This window comes from Aulostomus chinensis, chromosome 23 (genome assembly GCF_037954235.1).
Source record: "Aulostomus chinensis isolate RoL2024-O1b breed Wild chromosome 23, RoL_Achi_v1.0, whole genome shotgun sequence".
Lineage (NCBI taxonomy): Eukaryota > Metazoa > Chordata > Actinopteri > Syngnathiformes > Aulostomidae > Aulostomus > Aulostomus chinensis.
Window position 1 is genome coordinate 21,775,596 of NC_141342.1, and position 18,823 is coordinate 21,794,418.

Consider the following 18,823-nt stretch of genomic DNA (forward strand, 5'->3'; position numbering starts at 1 on the left):
GACAGCAGAGCGAACGCAGGAGCCTCGCCTGCACCGCCAAGCAGAAAATGACTCAGAGAAATGGGAACAGAGGGACGAGCGATCGTAGCCTCGGCGCGGAGGTCTCTGCAGTCCGAGAGCAGGCCAACGGAATGGAGCAGGGGAAAGTTCAAGAGGTCAACGACTGTGAGTCGGAGGAGGGGGGTCCCGGAGGGGAAATCAGACCCTCTGTTGCTGCAGCGGGGACGGTCACAGCTCCCGATGGCGGCTGGGGCTGGGTGGTGCTGATCGCCACCATCCTGGTGTTGGCTCTCACCCTGGCGTTCCCGTCCTGCGTGGGAATCTTCTACACCGACCTGCAGAATGAGTTCCACGCATCCAACAGCGAAACCTCCTGGGTTCCCTCCATCATGACGTCAGTGCTCCATGCTGGAGGTAAGCGGGCGACCAGGGAAGTTGCTCAAGCCAGGGTTCAAAAACGGTTACAGCAAATTATGACAAATAACGCCGCTAACATCTGGCGTCGCTCTGCAATGCGAGAAGCTTGGATTGGCGGTCAGTCCCAGGTCACATGACCTTGCAGCGTACACAGGTATTGATCAGCTGAGCTCAGATTGGCACTGAGTGGTGCTTCCGACCTCAGACACACACACGGCGAGCAGCCGCAGCCTCGCTACCAGCGATTTACCAGTAGAAATGGAAGTTTGTCAGCTCCGCCGGGAACTGCTGCAGCGGTGCGTGGCCCTCGGCGCCAAGCCGTTCATTCACTCCGGGTCAGAACAGCTGACTGGAGCAAAAAATCCAGCAGGAACATTGTCACTGTTCTCTGTGCTGCTTTCACGACAGCTACCAGAGATTGTGTACAAGCCGAAGATGCTGCACTCTGGCAAAGAGGTTCCGGTGTGGTGACTGACGTCAAACGTGATGCACCAGAAGAAATAAAAACAGAAAGGCAACTTCCTGTCTCCTCACTATGGGAACCGATCCTTTTTTTTCAAAGGTTTTGGTTACCCAGGTTTGATAAGTGATGTCTTTGATAACTTGGCTCTGGGTAATGGGTAAATGAGGGAGCAATTATACCTGCGGTCATGCGTTGAGGATCTGCAGGTCACTGGGGTCAGGCAGATTATCACGCGCTGACACAAGTTATGTGAAACATGCAGCAGGATTAAGAAAAGGGCCTTTCCTTGGCTGGCTAAGCCTCTGCTGCTCTCTGCTCCAGTATGCATCAGACTGAGAGCATTACCTTTGATCCGCAGGTCCATTCTGTAGCGTGTTGGTGGAGAGACTTGGTTGCCGGGCAACCGTCATGCTGGGCGGGGTCCTGAGTGGACTTGGAATGGCTGCCAGTTCATTTACACAGTCTATCACCGAGCTGTACATCACGGCAGGGGTCATTACAGGTGAGTAAACATTCAGCAGCTTTATTACCCCGTAGGAGGACCGCAGGTACACGCCAGCTACTGCTAGCTAGCGCCCGGGACCTCCTCTTGTAGCCAAAGATGGTGGAAACACAAAACATTGAAGTCACACAGTGTGCCTTTAACCCCCTTTATTAGTTCTTGTAGGAAGTAAAAGTACAAGGAATGAAGACAGGACGCAGGTCAGAGTGCAGTTTGTCTGAGCTGAGAAAATGAAACTCGGCTGCTGCTCTCCGACGGTTCCACCCATCGTCTCCGTCATGGTCTCTGATGATGACAGCCTTCTCGCATAATTGCAGGACTGGGCTTCTGCTTCAGCTTCCAGCCTGCCGTCACCATCCTGGGGCACTATTTTGTGCGTCGACGTGCATTTGCCAACGCCATGTCATCCACGGGCACCGCCCTTGGCTTGTGCACGCTCCCGTTCCTAGGCAACTACCTCCACACAGAGCTGGGCTGGAGGGGCAGCTTCCTTGTTTTGGGGGCAGTCCTGCTGAACTGCTGCGTGTGCGGCGCTGTGATGAGGCCCCTGGAGCCCCGGCGGCGGCGAGGCCAGCCTCTGATGAACCACGGACCCCCACCACCAGAGGAGGAAGTGAGGCAGGGGAGGTTGAGGACACTGTGCAACTGCCTGGTAGCGTTACTCAGCAAACACATGGCCTTCGATCAGTTCTGCAACAACTCACGCTACCGCGTGTACGCCATCGGCATCACCTGGATGATGCTCGGCTTTGTGGTGCCTTTGGTGTATCTGGTTCCCTACGCCACTGCCAACCACATGGAGCAGGGGCGGGCCGCCATGCTGCTCTCCATCCTGGGCATCGTGAACATTGTGGTGCGGCCGCCCATCGGCATCATCTTCAACCTGCCCTGGTTCAAAGGGCGACACGTGTACATGTTTGCCTCGGCGCTGCTGGTCAACGGGCTCAGTAACAGTATCTGCTGCATCGGGCCCGGCTTCCCCGTGCTGCTGTCCTACGTGGTCATCTACGGTCTGTCCATGAGCGTGGTGGGCTCGCTGATGTTCACCGTCCTCATGGATATCGTGGAGATGAGCCGCTTCCCCTCAGCTCTGGGTCTGCTCGCCATCATGGAGAGCGTCACGCTGCTGATCGGGCCTCCGCTGGCAGGTAAGACAGAAAATATGACGGTGATAGGAAACAGGTGGAAAAAAAGTTTTAGCTTCACCGTGGTTCGCAGGGGTTAAGTGGGAGGAAGTTTGAGGGGTAAACAGAGAGACGGTTCTGCTGCCACGACAGCGCCGGAGCTGCAGGGTTCTTGTGCCGTCAGTCGGTTCAACACGATTGGTCACAAAAACTTTATGTCCATGTCAGACCTGCAGACCCCTCAAGGAGAAACTCAGGTCCTGCTCTTAACTCAACGTACGATGGACGCGTGTCCCTCACGGCCGATAAAGATGATGATTTGTCACTGTATTTCTTGGACTCGTGTAGGCCACGTCCATTTACTCAAAAACTTAACACATGATTTGCTGTACTTGGTGTGTACTGTATTTGTAGTACTCCCCATGAGTTTGGGTTTTTCTACCGTTTATCGTCGTCAGTAATTGGGCACCAAACCTTTGAGGACTCAAAGTGAGCAAAGTGGCACACACACAGGCGGCGCTGCTGCGATGTGACGCCATGATATTCCAACAATTCCTTCACTCAAGAGAAACCTACAGTCCATCTCCATGGGAACGACCATGCAGGTTAAGGACGGCCATCAGTAGCTCCACCTTGTGGCTGTTAGTGAAACAGCATCATGTAAGTTTCTTTGATATAATATTCCTTTGTTACCGATTAAACAGGGATTTCTTTTGTCTTGTGACTGTTTCACCTCTTGGTGGCAATAACATTTTTCAAACTTGCTGCTGGATAAACAAAATTAATGTTCTTATCACGTTTATTCTGTCAAGAAACGAAAGGAGACGCTCACTCTTTCATTTCACTATCGACCATCGTTGTTCGGATGTTTTCAGCTCCTATGTTTCCGTTGTGCGTTACTCTGTGTGACATCGACAGCACACTGAATAATCCAGCTTTTATTCTGCATGAGTAATTTGAGCCGCTGTGTTCTCGGAGCGGGCTCAACGTTCCTGCGTGGCGTGGATGCGGGAGACAGCTGAGAGCCTTTTATTGTCCTCCGATTAACTAATCAAACAAACTGAGCGTTAGACTGCAGCCTGTAATGAAGGATGACCAGTAGTTTGGAGAGGCTACGATGTTTTTATGTGTGACACCGAGTCGAGCTAAATGTTTGAACTCTCTTGACCTTTAAATGCCATCCTGTTCCTGGTCATCATGGCGTGGTAACCCACCTGGTCAGAGGTACCAGGACCCTGCAGGTCAGTGTGTCTGTTAGACGAGTTCCTGGATATGAAAGGTTCTCTCTCGTGGTCCCTGTCTGGACCCGTCGTGCGCTGGCGCTGGACAGGACCTCACGCTACGTTGTGACATGATGAGACACTTTGGTGGTCAGACTCACAGGCACTCATCACGGGGCCATAAAACGGCGATGCTGCGTTTCTAGTTTTTAATCAGAAAAGCCACGTCAACTCACCAGACCTGTACCGCCACGTCTGAGGAGTCAGTCGATGTCGTGCACACGTGTGTCCGTGTGCGAGGCTGGCTTTGTACGGCCAGAGTTCTGGAGGAGTGGAGTTTCCTGGCAGCGGAGGGGAAAAGGCCAGAAGCTCCTCGGTCTCAAATGACAAGTGTGACCTGCTGTTTATAGCCGGCTGATGATGCAACCACGGCCACAGGCTTCATAGCCGTGCGGGGGGTTGACTCCTTCACTCTGCGTGGCGACTTTATTAAACTAGAAGGGCAGGCTAATGGCCCGCTCTGGAATAAACTCAGCACTAAATCCTGCCCATGAAGAGACTCTAGCGCTGATTCAGGACCCTCGGCTGCCCAGGACCCTCTGGCAGGGGTCATTCCTCGTTCCTTGTTGCGGAGCATCAGTTTCGTGTCAAACTGACATCTGCTAAAGTAAAATGGTCACCTTCCTGGTGGTCTTTTGAGTGTAAACGCGTCGTTTTCTTCCTTCTCAGTGACTCAGTCTTATCTTGGTGAGGATCTGGATCAAGGTCAGCCAAGGTCGTCTGTCAGTCCCAGCCAACAGCAAACATTCCCTCAACCTTGGCTGACACTACGGCAGAAAAAAACACGTGTGAATCTGGTTTTGGGAGCCAGATTGGTTGTACAACAGACCCCCATGTTAGCAAACTCTGCTTTCGATTCATCCGAATTTAAGTTCAGACCAGAAGAAGGTTCATTTAGTTGAAAGAGTCAGAAGAGCAGGCGTGTTTTGGCGCTCAGGCCTCCGTCAGCGTTGTGTTAATGAGCTGAAAGGACGTTTGAATACAGGAGTATTGCTACGAAGAAATCGGACAAGTCATCACTTCGGTTAAAAGGAATCCAGCAGCCCCTCACAGTTCTTGGGGCGGAGCCTGAGATGACGCCTGTGATAATGAATTCTTAGTTTATTCTCCATCTGTAGACGCGTCAGTGCAGCCTGAGCTGTCAGGAAGTGGAGTCACTGCACGCACATCCTCTTCTACTCTGTCTACTGAATGTGCAGGACAGGACGGGTTCTCAAACTTTTTAGTAAAGGTTCTCTCATTAGTTTAGTCGAAGGTCAAAGGTCATGATCAATGCCAGTAAACTGCACCAACGGGAATTAACATTGATGCACTGTGTGAGAATATTGGGCCTGTAAATGAAACGTGACTGCAGCAAGATAACTGGTGTCTCCTTCTTGTTGCAGGAGTCCTAGTGGACAGAACGGGTCATTACTCCTACGTCTTTTTCGCCTGCAGCGCCGTCGTTGCCTCGTCCGCCATGTTTCTCATGGTGTCCTTCTGCTGCCTGGATAAACGTGACAGCAAGTCGTCACAGCAGGGTCAGTCGTCGCCGCTGGCCGACCCAGCCAGACCTTTAGGGGACATCTCCCCCGGCTGTCAGTACCGCAGTCTGCCAACAGAGGGAGACAAAGACAAGACCTCTGCTAATGGCGCGGAGTATATCACCAGCGTCTGAGCTGACTTCCCCCGTGTCACCCTGATCACACGTCTCTCTCTCTGGTCAGACAGACGGAGGAGGGACTCTCGCATCTTTACTGTACCTCAAACTGAACTGGCGTGCAATCAAAACGATTCTGAGCAGAAGTACAAATACCTCTCATAAGAAATACTCCATTGACCCCCTGGTGGGGAACTCTTCCCACTCACCACTCAAGTGTAGAAATATAAGAGTAAAGAGGTGATAATGAAACGAAGCGTGCAAAATACGAGCATTCGCCAGCGACCAGCACGGTTTTGATTCAAGCAGGATCAACGAGCGGTCGAGCGCTGAAGGACTCGAGGGGTTTTTTGCCGGCAGCGAACCGAAGCGTCCATTGATTTGCTCTTGAATCCTTCACTTGATTGCACGCTTGTTCTGTTTGGATGACAAAGATACTAAAGTACCTCCGCAGTGAGGCTGCAGGTGTTGGGCGCACCTGAATCATGTGACTACTCGCCGCCAGCTGACTCACGAAACACTTGCACTGTTTGGCCCGGGTCGGATCGTCTATACCAAAATGAACAGATGTGCACTTGCAGCTACGATGTGCCAGAAGTGTTTCCAGTAACATGCTGCTGATGGTGCGTGAGGAGGCTCACCTCAGGCCACCAGGTCTTTTCTGTCTCCATCAAAAACAAACATTCACCTTCACAAAACAACACAAACAGTTTGTTGTTGATTGATGCAAAATTCTGATGTGTGTGATTTTTTTAATTGTTTTTTCTGTTATCACTGATGACGAAGACGAATGATGTGGAAAGAAAAAGAGCATTTAGAATGGTCGTCTGATGAGAGGAGGAGTTCAGAGAAGGTTTCCATGGTAACTGATTATTTTAATTTTCACTTCAAAGATCTGACTTTGTACCACACCAAAAAAAAAAGCACATATGCAGTAAACGACAGGTAGTATTTTGTACTTTTTTCAACAGAACTCAAAAGACCAAATGTCCCTTCATATATGTACACACACACACACACACACAATCATGGGCCTTCACCTTCACTGGCCACTTCATTAGATGCACTTGTACAATCTATTAATTGTGTAGAGAATCTGGGATATTTGCCAGGCTTTAAAGTGTATTTATTTCTATTCCCATGATATTCTGGGTCGTATATAAAAGATATAACCAAGCCTTTGTAGTTGAGCGTAGGCGTGGCTGGGAGAGCCAATGGTTGTCTGTCTCCATGTTCTCCCTGTTCCTGCTGGGTTCTCTCTGGTACTCCAGCTTCCTCCACAGTCCAAAGACATCAAGAGGGACCAGGTTAATCCAGACTCTAAATTGACCGTAGGCGTGGCTGGGAGAGCCAATGGTTGTCTGTCTCTATGTGTTGGCCCTGCCATGGACTGGTGACCTGTCCAGGGGGAAGGCTGCTGGGATAGGCTCCACCCCCACCACCCTCAACAGGAGAAGAGGGAGAACATGGAGGGATGGATGATGGAGGGATGATTTGGAAAAGATGTAGGAATAGACAGTTGTACTTTTTTAAAAGCACAAGTAAACTCATACGTACTCCTTTTTGAACATGCAGTACTAAATTTATGTTGCGAGTATTTGTACATGCAGTTTTTTGTTTTTTTTTACCTATGTTTAGTTATTTTACTGTAATACTAATTTCAGTCGTATTTCTCTAAATTTTCCAAATATCTGATCCAGTGTAACAACTGCGATGAGAATCTGCTGTTGCAGAGTATTAAGGAGTAAAAGTATTTCTAACATTTAGGCCCCAACATTTGATTCAGCAACACTTTTGTTTGACTGAAGCTACAAGCTGCATTCCTGTTGTACAGGTGGAACTAATGGGGGGTCGGTGAACAAATGCCATGAATACTGATTTTTAGAAGCAGGTCTCAGGCACTGACTTTTTGAACTAAAAGTATTTGGTACTATTCCCAGCAGCGGATGGATACAGGGTTCTAGTGAGCACCTAGAGGACGTTGTGTGTCCGTGGTCACAAAGGAATCCTTGTCACTCACTGGTAGGTCTTTAGTGATTTTGAGTTTAAAAAAAGAAGAAGAAGGAAATCTGTCGATTTTCCTGGTTTTGTGTCCAGAGATGAAACCCAATCACTTCTACTCCGTCTCTCCCTCGTCCTCTAGAAACCTTGTTGGCAAAGAATCTGAGCCAGCGCCACCAGCTGGTCACTCATTCACCCGTCAGGCCCAGTTGCTTGTCTCCTAGATGGAAGCAGGAAAAGGTTCTTGCCTTTGCCGTGGCGTCAGGAACAGAATTCTGATATTCTGGTTCTTCACTCGCACCTGAGAAACGTCGAAACCAGGAAAGCGTCAGATAGAAGCGACTCTCCTGAGGTTGATATTTGGATCCTAGCAGAATCGGTCATCTTCAGGTCTTAAACATCAACGGTGATGAAATCACGTCTTATCATGCGTGAATGCTGTTCTGGGGGAAGATGTTTAGTTGATGGTATATATTTCTGCAGGTTGATGTTATCGGTGATGGATTGCAGGGCCTGGAAATATATTTAATATCTGATTTTGATCGTATGGACAAAGGTCTGCTGTCAAAATCTGCTCAGAAGCAAACGGAGAGTCAGATTTCTCATGAGAGGATTTCTGGAAAGTTTAAATACCACATTACAATAAAGTTAATTGTCATTAATTTCATGATCATTATTAATACCAGTGAGTTACAAGTTTCATACACGTGAATAATAACAGTTACTCATAATTAAGCATGTATTCATGCTCTGTCAGCCTCTCGTGAACCCAAAACTCTTGCAGGTGCAGTTGATGGATTTGATTTTCTGCACTGAAGCAGAAATCTTGATTCATATCCATACTGTCATGTATCATCGAGTCCTGAAACGCCAGGAAATCAGCTTTTAATCAGCACGGCGATGGGCTCATTGGACCGTATGATGAAGTGGTAACTTGCAGACTGGTTAACTTACATTTTTGTCATCACGGCTGTGTTTCAGTCACATATCTGAGGAGAGCCGCTGATGTTTGGACCTGAAGAGGATCGGCTGGGATTGAACAGTTTCCTTCGAAGCTTTATTCACTCACGGGAGTTGCCCAAGTCACGCAGAAGAGCTCCAATTTTATTACACGCACGAAAAAGACAGTGGACGGTGGAAGCTGGGATTGATCCTGTAGTTTGGTTGTAGTTTTGCATGCCTTTTGTTCCGTAATGGATCAGTGCCTTTTCATACGCAGTACTGGACAGATTTGTGTGAAAGAATCTACAACCACAGAATAGTTGCAAACCTCTTCAGGAACTCGGAGCACTGAAGCAGGTGATGAACATGTTGCTTCCTCTTAGATGCTTCAGAGGTCCAGCGCCACGACCCACCGCAGCTCTTCAATGTCCAGAGTGAATGAAATCACATGTAGTTTCAGGTATATTGCAGGAAATAAGCGTGTAGTAGGATTTACTGCAACCATGTATTAGTACTTTCTAAAGGTTTGTTTTGCTTTTGGCAAAATTATAGCTTTATTACAATTTGAATATTTATACATTTGGATCAGAGGAATAAATGCTTCTAAAAGTCTGTTGTTTATCTTTGTGTCGTATTTATTCAGTTCATACCTGTGAGTTACCACGAAATAGGTCAGCTGCTGTTTCACGCTTATTTGAGACGATTCGTTACACTGAAGAGCATCAACTTATATCGAACACAATAATAATCATAACATAAACGGATTAATTCTTGGATTTGCATATTTGAAAATTCTACACGGTAAATCCAAAAGGCCAAAGCTAAATAAATATGATTAAAAACGTATAGGGCTATTTTTAATTAATTTATTTATTTGCGTCACACTTTAATAATAAAACTGCTGAATATACATTCCATAACAATTTATGTAAAATTAAAACGGTTTCAACTGAATAAATCTCCACAGGTAACCAAAACGCTTTGGCTTACATGGTAATTTGCTCCTCTGAAAGAAAAAACAAAGCAATCGATTGCAGATCTGCTCTGCTGCCACCTGGTGGTCAAAAGTTATAATTACAACCGGCGCTGTGGAGTTGGAGTTGAAACGCCTCACTGTCAAGTCCGTAAACTGTCACATTCGCCACTGAAGAAATAAAGTAAAATGATTTCGAGGTTGACCTGCTCGTCCTCGGAGGTGGTTGGTGCAGGAGGACACGTCACTCCCTCACGGGAAAGTGAAACCAAAACTACCAGCGGCAGCCGGCGAAGCTGACACACCGTCGCCGGTAAGTCACCCAAATTAGCCACCTCAAAAAGTACACAAGCTGCAGTTACAACAGTATGAGCGCCTCACATAGTCCAGCGTATTAAGTTAATAATTGGCTACAGTACTTAAAGAAAAATGCTCAAGCTTCAAGATAATGAGGGGCATTTTGGTGGATCTTAGCTTTCTTGCTAACGTAGCTTCATTAAAACAAGCATCAACTTTTACTAATGAACAAACGTCACTCATCATGTAACAAGCTACGTGTTTGCAAATTATTAGTAGTATTTCCTACAGTTTTTCTGCTCTATGCCACTGGCTGCTGCATTACAACTACACACGTTGATCTTTAAGGGGGGGGGGGTCAGGGCTCTCAGAAGTAAGACTGATTATTACAGGTAATTCATAATAATAATTAATAATAAAATCTCTAACTGCACTGAATGAAGTGACTTTCTCTCCACCAACTGCAGCAACAGAACACTGTTAGCATGCTGCACCCTGACTGAAGGTGTATTTGTACTCCGTTCGTTTGTTCTGGGTTGGGTCCCGGCTCGTTTGAGAGTTTGACGAAGGTCATGGTGACGTTGAGGGTCGGTGTGTCCTCTCTGCTCCTGTGAGGGGCCCGGCACCACTGTGTTTCTCTTGTATGTTGCCATCCATCCATCCATTTTCTTCCGCTTATTCCTGTTAAGGGTCATGGGGGGGGGGGGGGGGGGTCAGCAGCCTTCCCCCTGGACAGGTCACCAGTCCATGGCAGGGCCAACACATAGAGACAAACAACCATTGGCTCTCCCAGCCACGCCTACGGTCAATTTAGAGTCTGGATTAACCTGGTCCCTCTTGATGTCTTTGGACTGTGGAGGAAGCTGGAGTACCAGAGAGAACCCAGCAGGAACAATTTAGAGTCTGGATTAACCTGGTCCCCTCTGTTCTGTCATCAGGAAGTTCTCCATCTCGTAGGATGATGATGATGGAGGTGGCTGCGTTCTTCATCCTTCTCTCCGACGCGGTGCTGTGTTGCGTGTCCTGGGCTGGATTGGTGCTGCTGCAGTGTTCCAGCTGTGGAGCACTGGCAGGCGTGTTGGCCATGGCGGCGGTCAAGTGGGTCGTCCTTCACAAGTTCACGTCTATACTGACGGACGGGAGGCCCCAGGCGGAGCTCCGCCAGCTGGTAGCTCTCCTCTGCCTGCTCCTTCCTGTGAGGGAAGGCGGGCGGATGCTGATGCTGCCTCCTTCAGAGCCTTACTCAGGACCATCTCCTGACCTCAGAGTGCCACTGCTCGCCACGATGTCCTCGTCACTGGCCTTTGTGGTGTGGGAAAAGGGTCTCTGTGGTGGTGGAAAGACGACAGATGGCAACCGCAACCAGGATGCCAGGCGGTTGCTCTTGAGGTTGTCGAAGTACTTCAGACCAGATGCCCTTCCCCTGGTTGCAGCTTTCAGTTTCCTCATCTTGGGTGTCATCTGTGAGTGTTGCGACCCGTTCGTTCAATCGTCTGTGTAGTTGCAAGAAAAACACAGACGATTGAAGAATAAGGATTATTCCCTTGGTGCCACCTCCCATCCCGATACAGTGCGGCAGCGTGGTTAGTTCAGTCACGGTTGGGATGGTGACTGCTGCTCTATGCTCGCATCACCACGTCGCTTGTCATTATTCATCTCTTCTCAGTGTTATCCCTCTTTCCCAACAGGTGATACATTTATCCCGTCTTACCAGGGGGAGGTGGTCAATATGCTGAGGGATCGACGGCCTCTCACAACTCTCAGTTCCATGATTGGAAAACTGGCGCTCGTCTCTCTAGGAAGGTGAAACTTCATTTTCTCTGTGTAAATCAGATATCGGAGCCATCGTGTTGTGGAAATGTGACTTCTTCCGTCTCCGTCCCACCAGTGCTGTGTTCTCCAGCTCCAGAGGAGGTTTATTCAAGTGTTCTCTAGCTAGACTGAACAAGAGACTGAAGCACCTTCTGTTTGGAACCTTCCTGCAGCAGGAGGTGCGCTTCTTCGAGGCGAACGACCCTGGTGAGTGACTGCTCCTGAGGTTCAAGGGTGGAGGAATCTGTTTTATGGCCTCCACACTGGTGTCAGAATCAGAGCTTTTCCATGCGTCTCTAGGCTGACGACATCACCATTGTTGGGCAAATTGCTTCCTAAATGAATTATAATAAATACTACTAGTTACTTTCATTGGAAATTTATCGGTTACTCTACAGTATCAACCCATTACTTTCACCCTCAGTCACCACAGAAGTATGACCAGCGTTGTGTACTTGTATGCTGTGGTGATCGCTCAAGTTGACGGACAGACGTCAGTGCACACGAATCTTCTCTTTCCTTCTCTGTGCTGTGTGTTCATACATGCATCCGTGTACATCAGCTGTACCCAGCAAGAGGCTTCATTCTGAGTGGCAGGTAACTACTGGAGACTGTAACTGCAGTATTAATATTTCTAAAATGTCATTACACAACGCATTACCCTGACGCGAGACACCGCACAGACGGTGCTGACACCTGTGGGGAGAAGTCCAGAAACAGGAGTCCATTTCCTGCTCTTGAACACACGGGGACCACGAACCATGAGGTCTAAGTTTGAGGGATCAACTGGCAACAAGAAAAATACAAATGCAAAAAAAGCCCTTGACCCCAAAAACGCGAGACTGGAACAGTTGTTAGTGGATAAGCCCACTGCCCCCTTCTCAATGGTGGACTCTCCTCTCTCCGTCTCGCAGGGTGTCTTTCTGCTCGCCTGCACTCGGACGTGGACAAGATGGGCCTCACCGTGGCGCTGAACACCAACATACTGGTTCGCAGCTCAGTGAAGCTCTGCCTGATGCTGGCGGTGATGTTCCAGCAGTCCTACGAACTCACCATGGTCACCTGCATAGAGATGCCCCTCTTCGCCGTCCTGCAGCACAAATACATCACGTTGTCAAAGGTAGGACCTAGACTCAATCTGGACCTGGTCTCCTCTGAGGCACGGTCGCTCACAACGGGTATTTTCATCTTGGGGAGGTTTCTTCTTGCTTTTCTTCTTCTAAAGCTGTCAGTAGAAGCAAAGCTCAAGTTCCTGCTTAGTCAAAGCGAGCAGGAGGCGGAGCAACAATCAGGGCTCACCATTACCCAGCTAACAGGGTGGCTAAGTTACTGAAGTGTCATTGGAGAAAAAAAACAAGGTGACTGTCAAAAAAGAAAATGGAAAAGTATGTAACTTGTTGGAGGAGTTGTCGAACGCCATGGAACAGGCAGACAGGGGCAAGAGCCGAGCCTGCTGGTCCTGCCTGCAGCATCCATCTCTTATCTTTGCCGAACAGGAGCTGAAGGGTCAGATCCAGGACTGCCACGCTCAGAACAATAAACTGGCCTTCCAGACCCTCAGCGGGATCCACACTGTCCGCAGTTTTAAAGCTGAGAAAGATGAACTCAGGAGGTACAGTGAGGCTCTGGAGGAGATGGGCTCCATCAAGAGACGCTTGGGGACCTACAGGGCAGTTTTCCACTTAACACAGAAGGTAAGATGGCAGTTAGGTCCGAGTGGTTCCGGTTCTGGAAGTAAATCTCACTGATATTTTAAAAAAAAAAGAAAAAACAGACACAATGAGCTTCACGCCAGGAGCCAAGATGGCGGCAGGCAGGTGAATCGTGACAATGAAATATCTGAACCGGTGCAAAAAGATACGAGGAAAAAGGCATAGGAACAAGACTGTGTTCATAAGTCTCACGCCATCAACCACTGCTCACCATGTTTCCCTCCCAGTTTTGTTCAGTAACCACATTTCTTCACCGACTAATGCGTCGCTGATTTCGATGAATCCATCATGTCAAAAGGTTCTCATCAGATAGGAAACCATGGTTCTGCAGCAGGCTCCCTTCAGCATTGGTACTTGTGGAACTCAAAATGGCTGACAGTGAAAAGTTCAGTAAATATTTTCATGGTACCTGCTCGCGCCACCAATCGAAGAGGTCACTTCAGGATTGTGGGTAGTGTGGTACTTGGTTGCCATCCAAACTTGAATCTTCTACAGGAGCAGATTCATTGGTTTACAACCTGCTCGTGACCTTCAGTGGTTCAGAGTACATGGCTGATAGTCACCTTGTCTGCGGCGAATGTGAACGGAGCCTCACCGTTGAGCTCTATTTCTTGTTGCGCACTGGAGGACTTTTTAACCCTCATTTTAATCTGAAAGGCAGGAAATAAAGCCTAAGTGATTGACTGTTTGTGGGGGTAAAAACATGTTGGGAGCCAGGAGTTACAAACATCAGGCTTTGCCTCCTGCCTGTAAGACAACATTAAGGGGTTAGTACTTTTCCTGTTTGAGGTCTGTCTTGTAACGTCTGTCCACTTGTTCTTTATTCAGCTGCTGAGTCTGGGGATAAAAATCCTCATGCTGTTACAGGCCCGCAGGCTCATCGTGTCCGGTCAACTCAGCGTCGGAACTCTCATCACCTTTTTGTTGTACCAGAAGCCCATGTCATCCAGTGTACAGGTGAGCAGGGTCACCTACGGCATGTGTCACGCCACACCAGCCTCGGCTCAAGCGCTCTCCACAGTTGTTAAACTGAACTGGAAAATAAGTGGGAAGTGGTCTGTCCTCCCCCTCATCTGTGTGCAGTGTGGAAGGTTTAAATTTAAGGAGCTTAATGATTAACTAGCTAACTAACTATCTAACTATTGTTCGGGTTAGGGTTTATTTTGTAAGGTTATTTATGCGAGAGAAAACAGTTCTCCTTCCAGAAAATGTGTTTTTTGGAGATGAGGGGTGTTTTTGCCCAGCAGTGACAATCCGTAAAACGCTTGTGTATGATTTTCATTGCAGGAAATTTTGTACTCTTGTGGAGAGACTGTGTCCACTGTCGGGATCGTTTCCAAATTCTTCAGCTACCTTGACAGGACGCCAAAGTGTAAGAAGGCAGGGGAGCTGGCTCCCGAAGACCTGGAGGGAAGAATAGTTTTCCAAAATGTCACCTTCACCCACCCCTCCTCCAAGGATAAACCAGCACTGAAGGTTGGACTGCATCAGCATCTAAACCAGGCACCAGTTTTTGCCACTAACCTGTTGTTGACAGTGTGTCTCTCTGGAGCTGAAGCCGGGGAAGATGACTGCTCTGGTGGGTCCCTCCGGCAGTGGAAAGACTTCCTGCGTCAACCTTCTGAAGCGGCTCTATGAACCTGACGAGGGAGAGATCCTTCTAGATGGAGAACCACTGCACCGTTACAATCACAAATACCTCCATAGAAAGGTAGAGTCGGCTTAGCCAGCGCACTGATAACTCGGGTCAGGACTAGAGTCTAGCGAGTCCCTCTGATTCCACTCACTCGTCCATCGCCCAGCAGATGCCCACCCATCAGGACTAGAGGACACTCGGTGTGTCCCTACCTCCACCAGCCAAACCCAGTATGAAAAGAACGCCATTGTTCCCTGAGGCTTGCACTTCTGACCCAGAATGTCTGGGGTTCTTCTGTGGTCCTTGCTGCAACCCTCAAGTCCTACTGGACCTTCTCTGGCCCCCAGTCAAACATGGAGGCCACTTCAAAATACTTCACTCCCCCAGAGTTCTCTCACCTCCCTGCCCATCATGTTCCCCCCATCCTTAAGGTCCAAGGACGCGTAACCAGGACCAAGCACCCACCTTTGGGTGAGGGCCTTTCTACTGCCCCCTCTCTTAGGAACTCGCATCAAACCAGCCTTCAATCCCACATCTGGAGACTTTCCTCCCCCATGTCATCGTCTTTATTACTGTTCATGGTTTAATTGTTCTGTTCCTATTATTATTATTATTACTGTTATTATTATTGTTATTGTTGTTGTTATTGTTATTATTATTGTTATTGTTATTGTTATTGTTATTATTATTATTGTTGTTGTTGTTGTTATTGTTATTATTGTTGTTGTTGTTGCTGTTTTTATTTTCTTAGGTAGCTGTGGTGTCCCAAAATCCCGTGCTGTTTTCGGGGTCACTGAGATACAACATTGAGTACGGACTGAGCGACTGCACCCTTGAGAAGGTGAAAGCAGCAGCAAGGAAAACCGATGCAGAGGACTTCTTCTCTGGAGCGTCGTACCAGTACGACACTGGTACGACGCGTTTCACCATCACATCAGCTCCTCATGGGCGTCACTGGGCTTCGTTATCACTCGTCTCATTCAAACAGTTCCTTTGTTTCAGTCATATTCCAGGATAGGAATGTCACCGGACATCAACGGTATGATGTCATTGTTTTACTGTCATGCACTACGCCATGCAGTGTGTTGTTCAAATTCAACACGTGAGATGATCTGTTCGACCCACCAGGAGGAGGACATCAAAGGGTATAAAAGAACATGTAACTTCCTGTTACCACCAGGTGGCGCTATGACAGATCTGCCCTAAATTCAGAGCATTGTTTCTTGGTCCACTCTACACCCTACCATCAAGTTTGGTAACAATCAGCCTCATAGTTTCGTCCTGCTGATAAACTGCACAAACACGCGAGCTCCTTGCTGGACAGAATAAAAGAAGGTTTGACACGTCTGACCAGGAGCTTTTGTTGTCTTCTTGGCAGAAATCCGGGAATGTGGCAGCGGTCTTGCAGGTGGGATGAGGCAAAGCATTGCCATCGTCAGGGCTCTGGTTCGAGATCCAAAGGTCCTCATCCTGGATGAAGCGACAAGCGAACTGGATGTAGAGGCGCAACACACGGTAAGTAACTCCTTCGTCGGGGGGCAATAATCAGGTCGAGGGCATCTGGTTGTTGACGTCTGAAGTGAAGCACCGTCTCCGCTCTAATCCTGGAACTAAACAGGTTTGTGTTTGAAAAGCTCAGTTCTAATTTTCCACTGGATGTTGATTTTAGCATAAACAAACCTGGATTCTGCTCCGTGATGAATCTGAACCAAAGCAACAGGAAACACTTTGGGTTTGCAAACCTTTTGAAAGTGGTTTAATGCGACTGAACCCATCAGGGATGTTCCTGGGAAAAAGACCCACCTACATAGCTCTTGGACCTTCAGGAAGTACTAGGTGGAACTTTTGTGGAGTCAAAATAATGTCCCGGAGGTAATTCAGGCCCTGTTTCCTGCTGTGAAAACCTTCAAAGTTCCTCCAAAGGTTCCGAGGGCTTCATGTGCAAAGGCCCGTGTGCTCCTCCACGCCTTCCAGGCTCTAGAGGGAGATCTTTATCAGGTGTCCAAGTAATCTGGCTACATTCCCGACATGTTGACTTGCCGTGACTTCACATCTCAACAAGGCCTCCATTCCTCAGTCAGTGGGGGCAGTGCTACAGTTTCACTGCTGCTCTCTGTTGCAGGTTCTGCAGGAGGTTCTGTCCTGTGGACGGACGGTTCTGGTGGTGGCTCATCAGCTGAAGACAGCGGAGAAGGCGGATCACATCATCTTCCTCGAAAATGGGGTTGTGGTGGAGGAGGGGACACACCAGGAGCTCATGGCCAAGCGAGGACGCTACCACCGCTTGAAAGAGGAACAGTTCTCTTAAGTCAGCTGAGAACGTTCACTGACGCCGACGCATCAGTGAACGTTCAGATTTGTCCTCCTGTGCAGCGTGGCATCAGCACAAACACAAAGTTGATGTTATTGCATCAACAGTCATAACCCTACTAAAAACGCAGCCTGACTGATTCTGACATAGAATTAAATTTTCATGTAAAACCCGAGCGGCTCTAAATAAAAATCCGCTGATGGGTCCATACTTCAGGATCATCCCTGTACGCTGATGATGCGGTGTTTTTCCTGCAACAATGCTGCAATGCCATCATGCTCGGAGTGAAGTGCCTGTCATTATGGTAGTCATAATAATAGTCGACTAATGTCAATGATTTGATTGACACGTCTTTACTGGTTGAAAGCTTTAAATCAGCAACATACTGTAAAAGTAAGTTGGAAACATGATGACTTTAACAGAGGACGCGGTTGTTTGAGTGAGAGGCTGCGGGAAAGCCAGCACCAGAGTTCCCAGTGAGTCAGCACTGGGAACTCTGGTGTCCTGTGACCTCCGGCGGCGTTGCGGTGTAGTCAGCATGTTTCAAGTCCAGTGCGAGTGCCTGTTCTCGTGAACTGGAAGTTTCCTCTCATTTACTTCATCTTTTAAATGCTTTCGGTTTAGTAGCTGACCTCCTGTCACATGACTCGGTGGAAACGCCAGCTGCCAAGAAGAGTTTTTGTTCGTTGGGTGTTGTCAAGAAGCTCAGCCAAGTTAATTTATGAGGCACATTTCATAAATAAATAAAATAGAAATGAACGTAATAAAAAAGAACCAAGTAAAAGATGTTAGTTTTGTGAAAGTGGGTATTCATGAGAACGATGATTCCTTTAATGAAGTGCTTCCTGTTTAGCCTCCATTTAGAACCGAGCAAAAGCTTGTTTGAGAAAGATGTGCTTTATTTCAAGTTTTCATCTGATTCAGAGGACGGCAGACCTGGAAACGCAGGGAGCAGGATTCCAGAGAGACGCAGCAGGAGCTGCCCTCCCGTTGAGGGGGGGGGGGGGGGGGGCAGTTGTTTGTCGGCAGTAGAGGAAGGAGCTCAGATATTCAGAGATATAAAGACAATAAGAAGTATTTTATAATCTAGGGAGGAGGAGCCGGCGAGTCCCGACCTCTGGCGGCAGCGTTCTGTCCACTTGAGATCAGCTGGAGCCCGACTGTCATGACAGCTTCTCCATGGAGACATTTTCCAGTCCTAGAAAGACTGCCTGTGCTCTTGGTGACTGAGATCAGGATCTGAAATGACTGGATTATTATAATTGAATGAGGAAGCTTTGAAATTAAATGTTAGGCTTGTTTTGGAAAAGAAAATGTAGGCACACCCGTTAATGTTTTGTGTATTTTTTGTTTATTAAGATCAAATAAATCACGCTCATCCTTTGGCCGTCCCACTGATTGGGTAATGGTCGTCTTTTCTGAGTCACCGAAGCTGCACATTTAAAGTGTGTCTTTAGAACAGCAGGTGACCTGGGAGCAGCACCTCACCTCCTCCTGGTCAGCCTGGAAGCTGAAGCAAAAGTGGCATCGCTTTATTCAACCTGCAGCTTCTGCTGCCCCGCAGAGGAACACACCTCAAGCCCTGAGTCACTGCTTGAGGTGTGTTCCTCTGCTAACAAAGTGTCTCACTCACACCAGGAAATCAAACTGGTCATTTACTCATTAAAGAATCGCTAAGAATTTTATATAGAATTCAATAGGTGGGGGCAGGGAG

General features: G+C 48.0%; 2 protein-coding genes across 2 annotated transcripts; both read left to right on the top strand.

Annotated features, from left to right (window-relative positions):
- The first annotated feature begins 240 nt into the window (after positions 1-240).
- Positions 241-8,964, top strand: slc16a5a (solute carrier family 16 member 5a). Its single transcript, XM_086194939.1, is given in 5 exon segments — positions 241-262; positions 265-414; positions 1,239-1,382; positions 1,700-2,530; positions 5,172-8,964. Coding segments are annotated over 5 exon segments (1,419 nt in total). The 3' UTR covers positions 5,444-8,964.
- A 497-nt stretch (positions 8,965-9,461) lies between these two features.
- tap2t (transporter associated with antigen processing, subunit type t, teleost specific) lies at positions 9,462-18,521 on the top strand. The gene is made up of 12 exons (XM_086195888.1): positions 9,462-9,654; positions 10,577-11,101; positions 11,327-11,441; positions 11,527-11,657; positions 12,365-12,570; positions 12,947-13,144; positions 13,991-14,119; positions 14,450-14,638; positions 14,700-14,873; positions 15,550-15,709; positions 16,177-16,313; positions 16,921-18,521. The coding sequence occupies exons 2-12, from the start codon at positions 10,597-10,599 to the stop codon at positions 17,104-17,106; spliced, it is 2,130 nt and encodes a 709-aa protein (XP_086052014.1). The 5' UTR covers positions 9,462-9,654; positions 10,577-10,596; the 3' UTR covers positions 17,107-18,521.
- The last annotated feature ends 302 nt before the right edge of the window (positions 18,522-18,823 follow it).

Bases quoted from the DNA above. Each gene is read 5' to 3' on its own strand.
- tap2t (XM_086195888.1), top strand. From the start codon at position 10,597: ATGATGATGATGGAGGTGGCTGCGTTCTTCATCCTTCTCTCCGACGCG. The intron at 11,658-12,364 runs GTGAGTGACTGC...TCCGTCTCGCAG, and splicing joins CTTCGAGGCGAACGACCCTG to GGTGTCTTTCTGCTCGCCTG. The intron at 12,571-12,946 runs GTAGGACCTAGA...TTTGCCGAACAG, and splicing joins AATACATCACGTTGTCAAAG to GAGCTGAAGGGTCAGATCCA.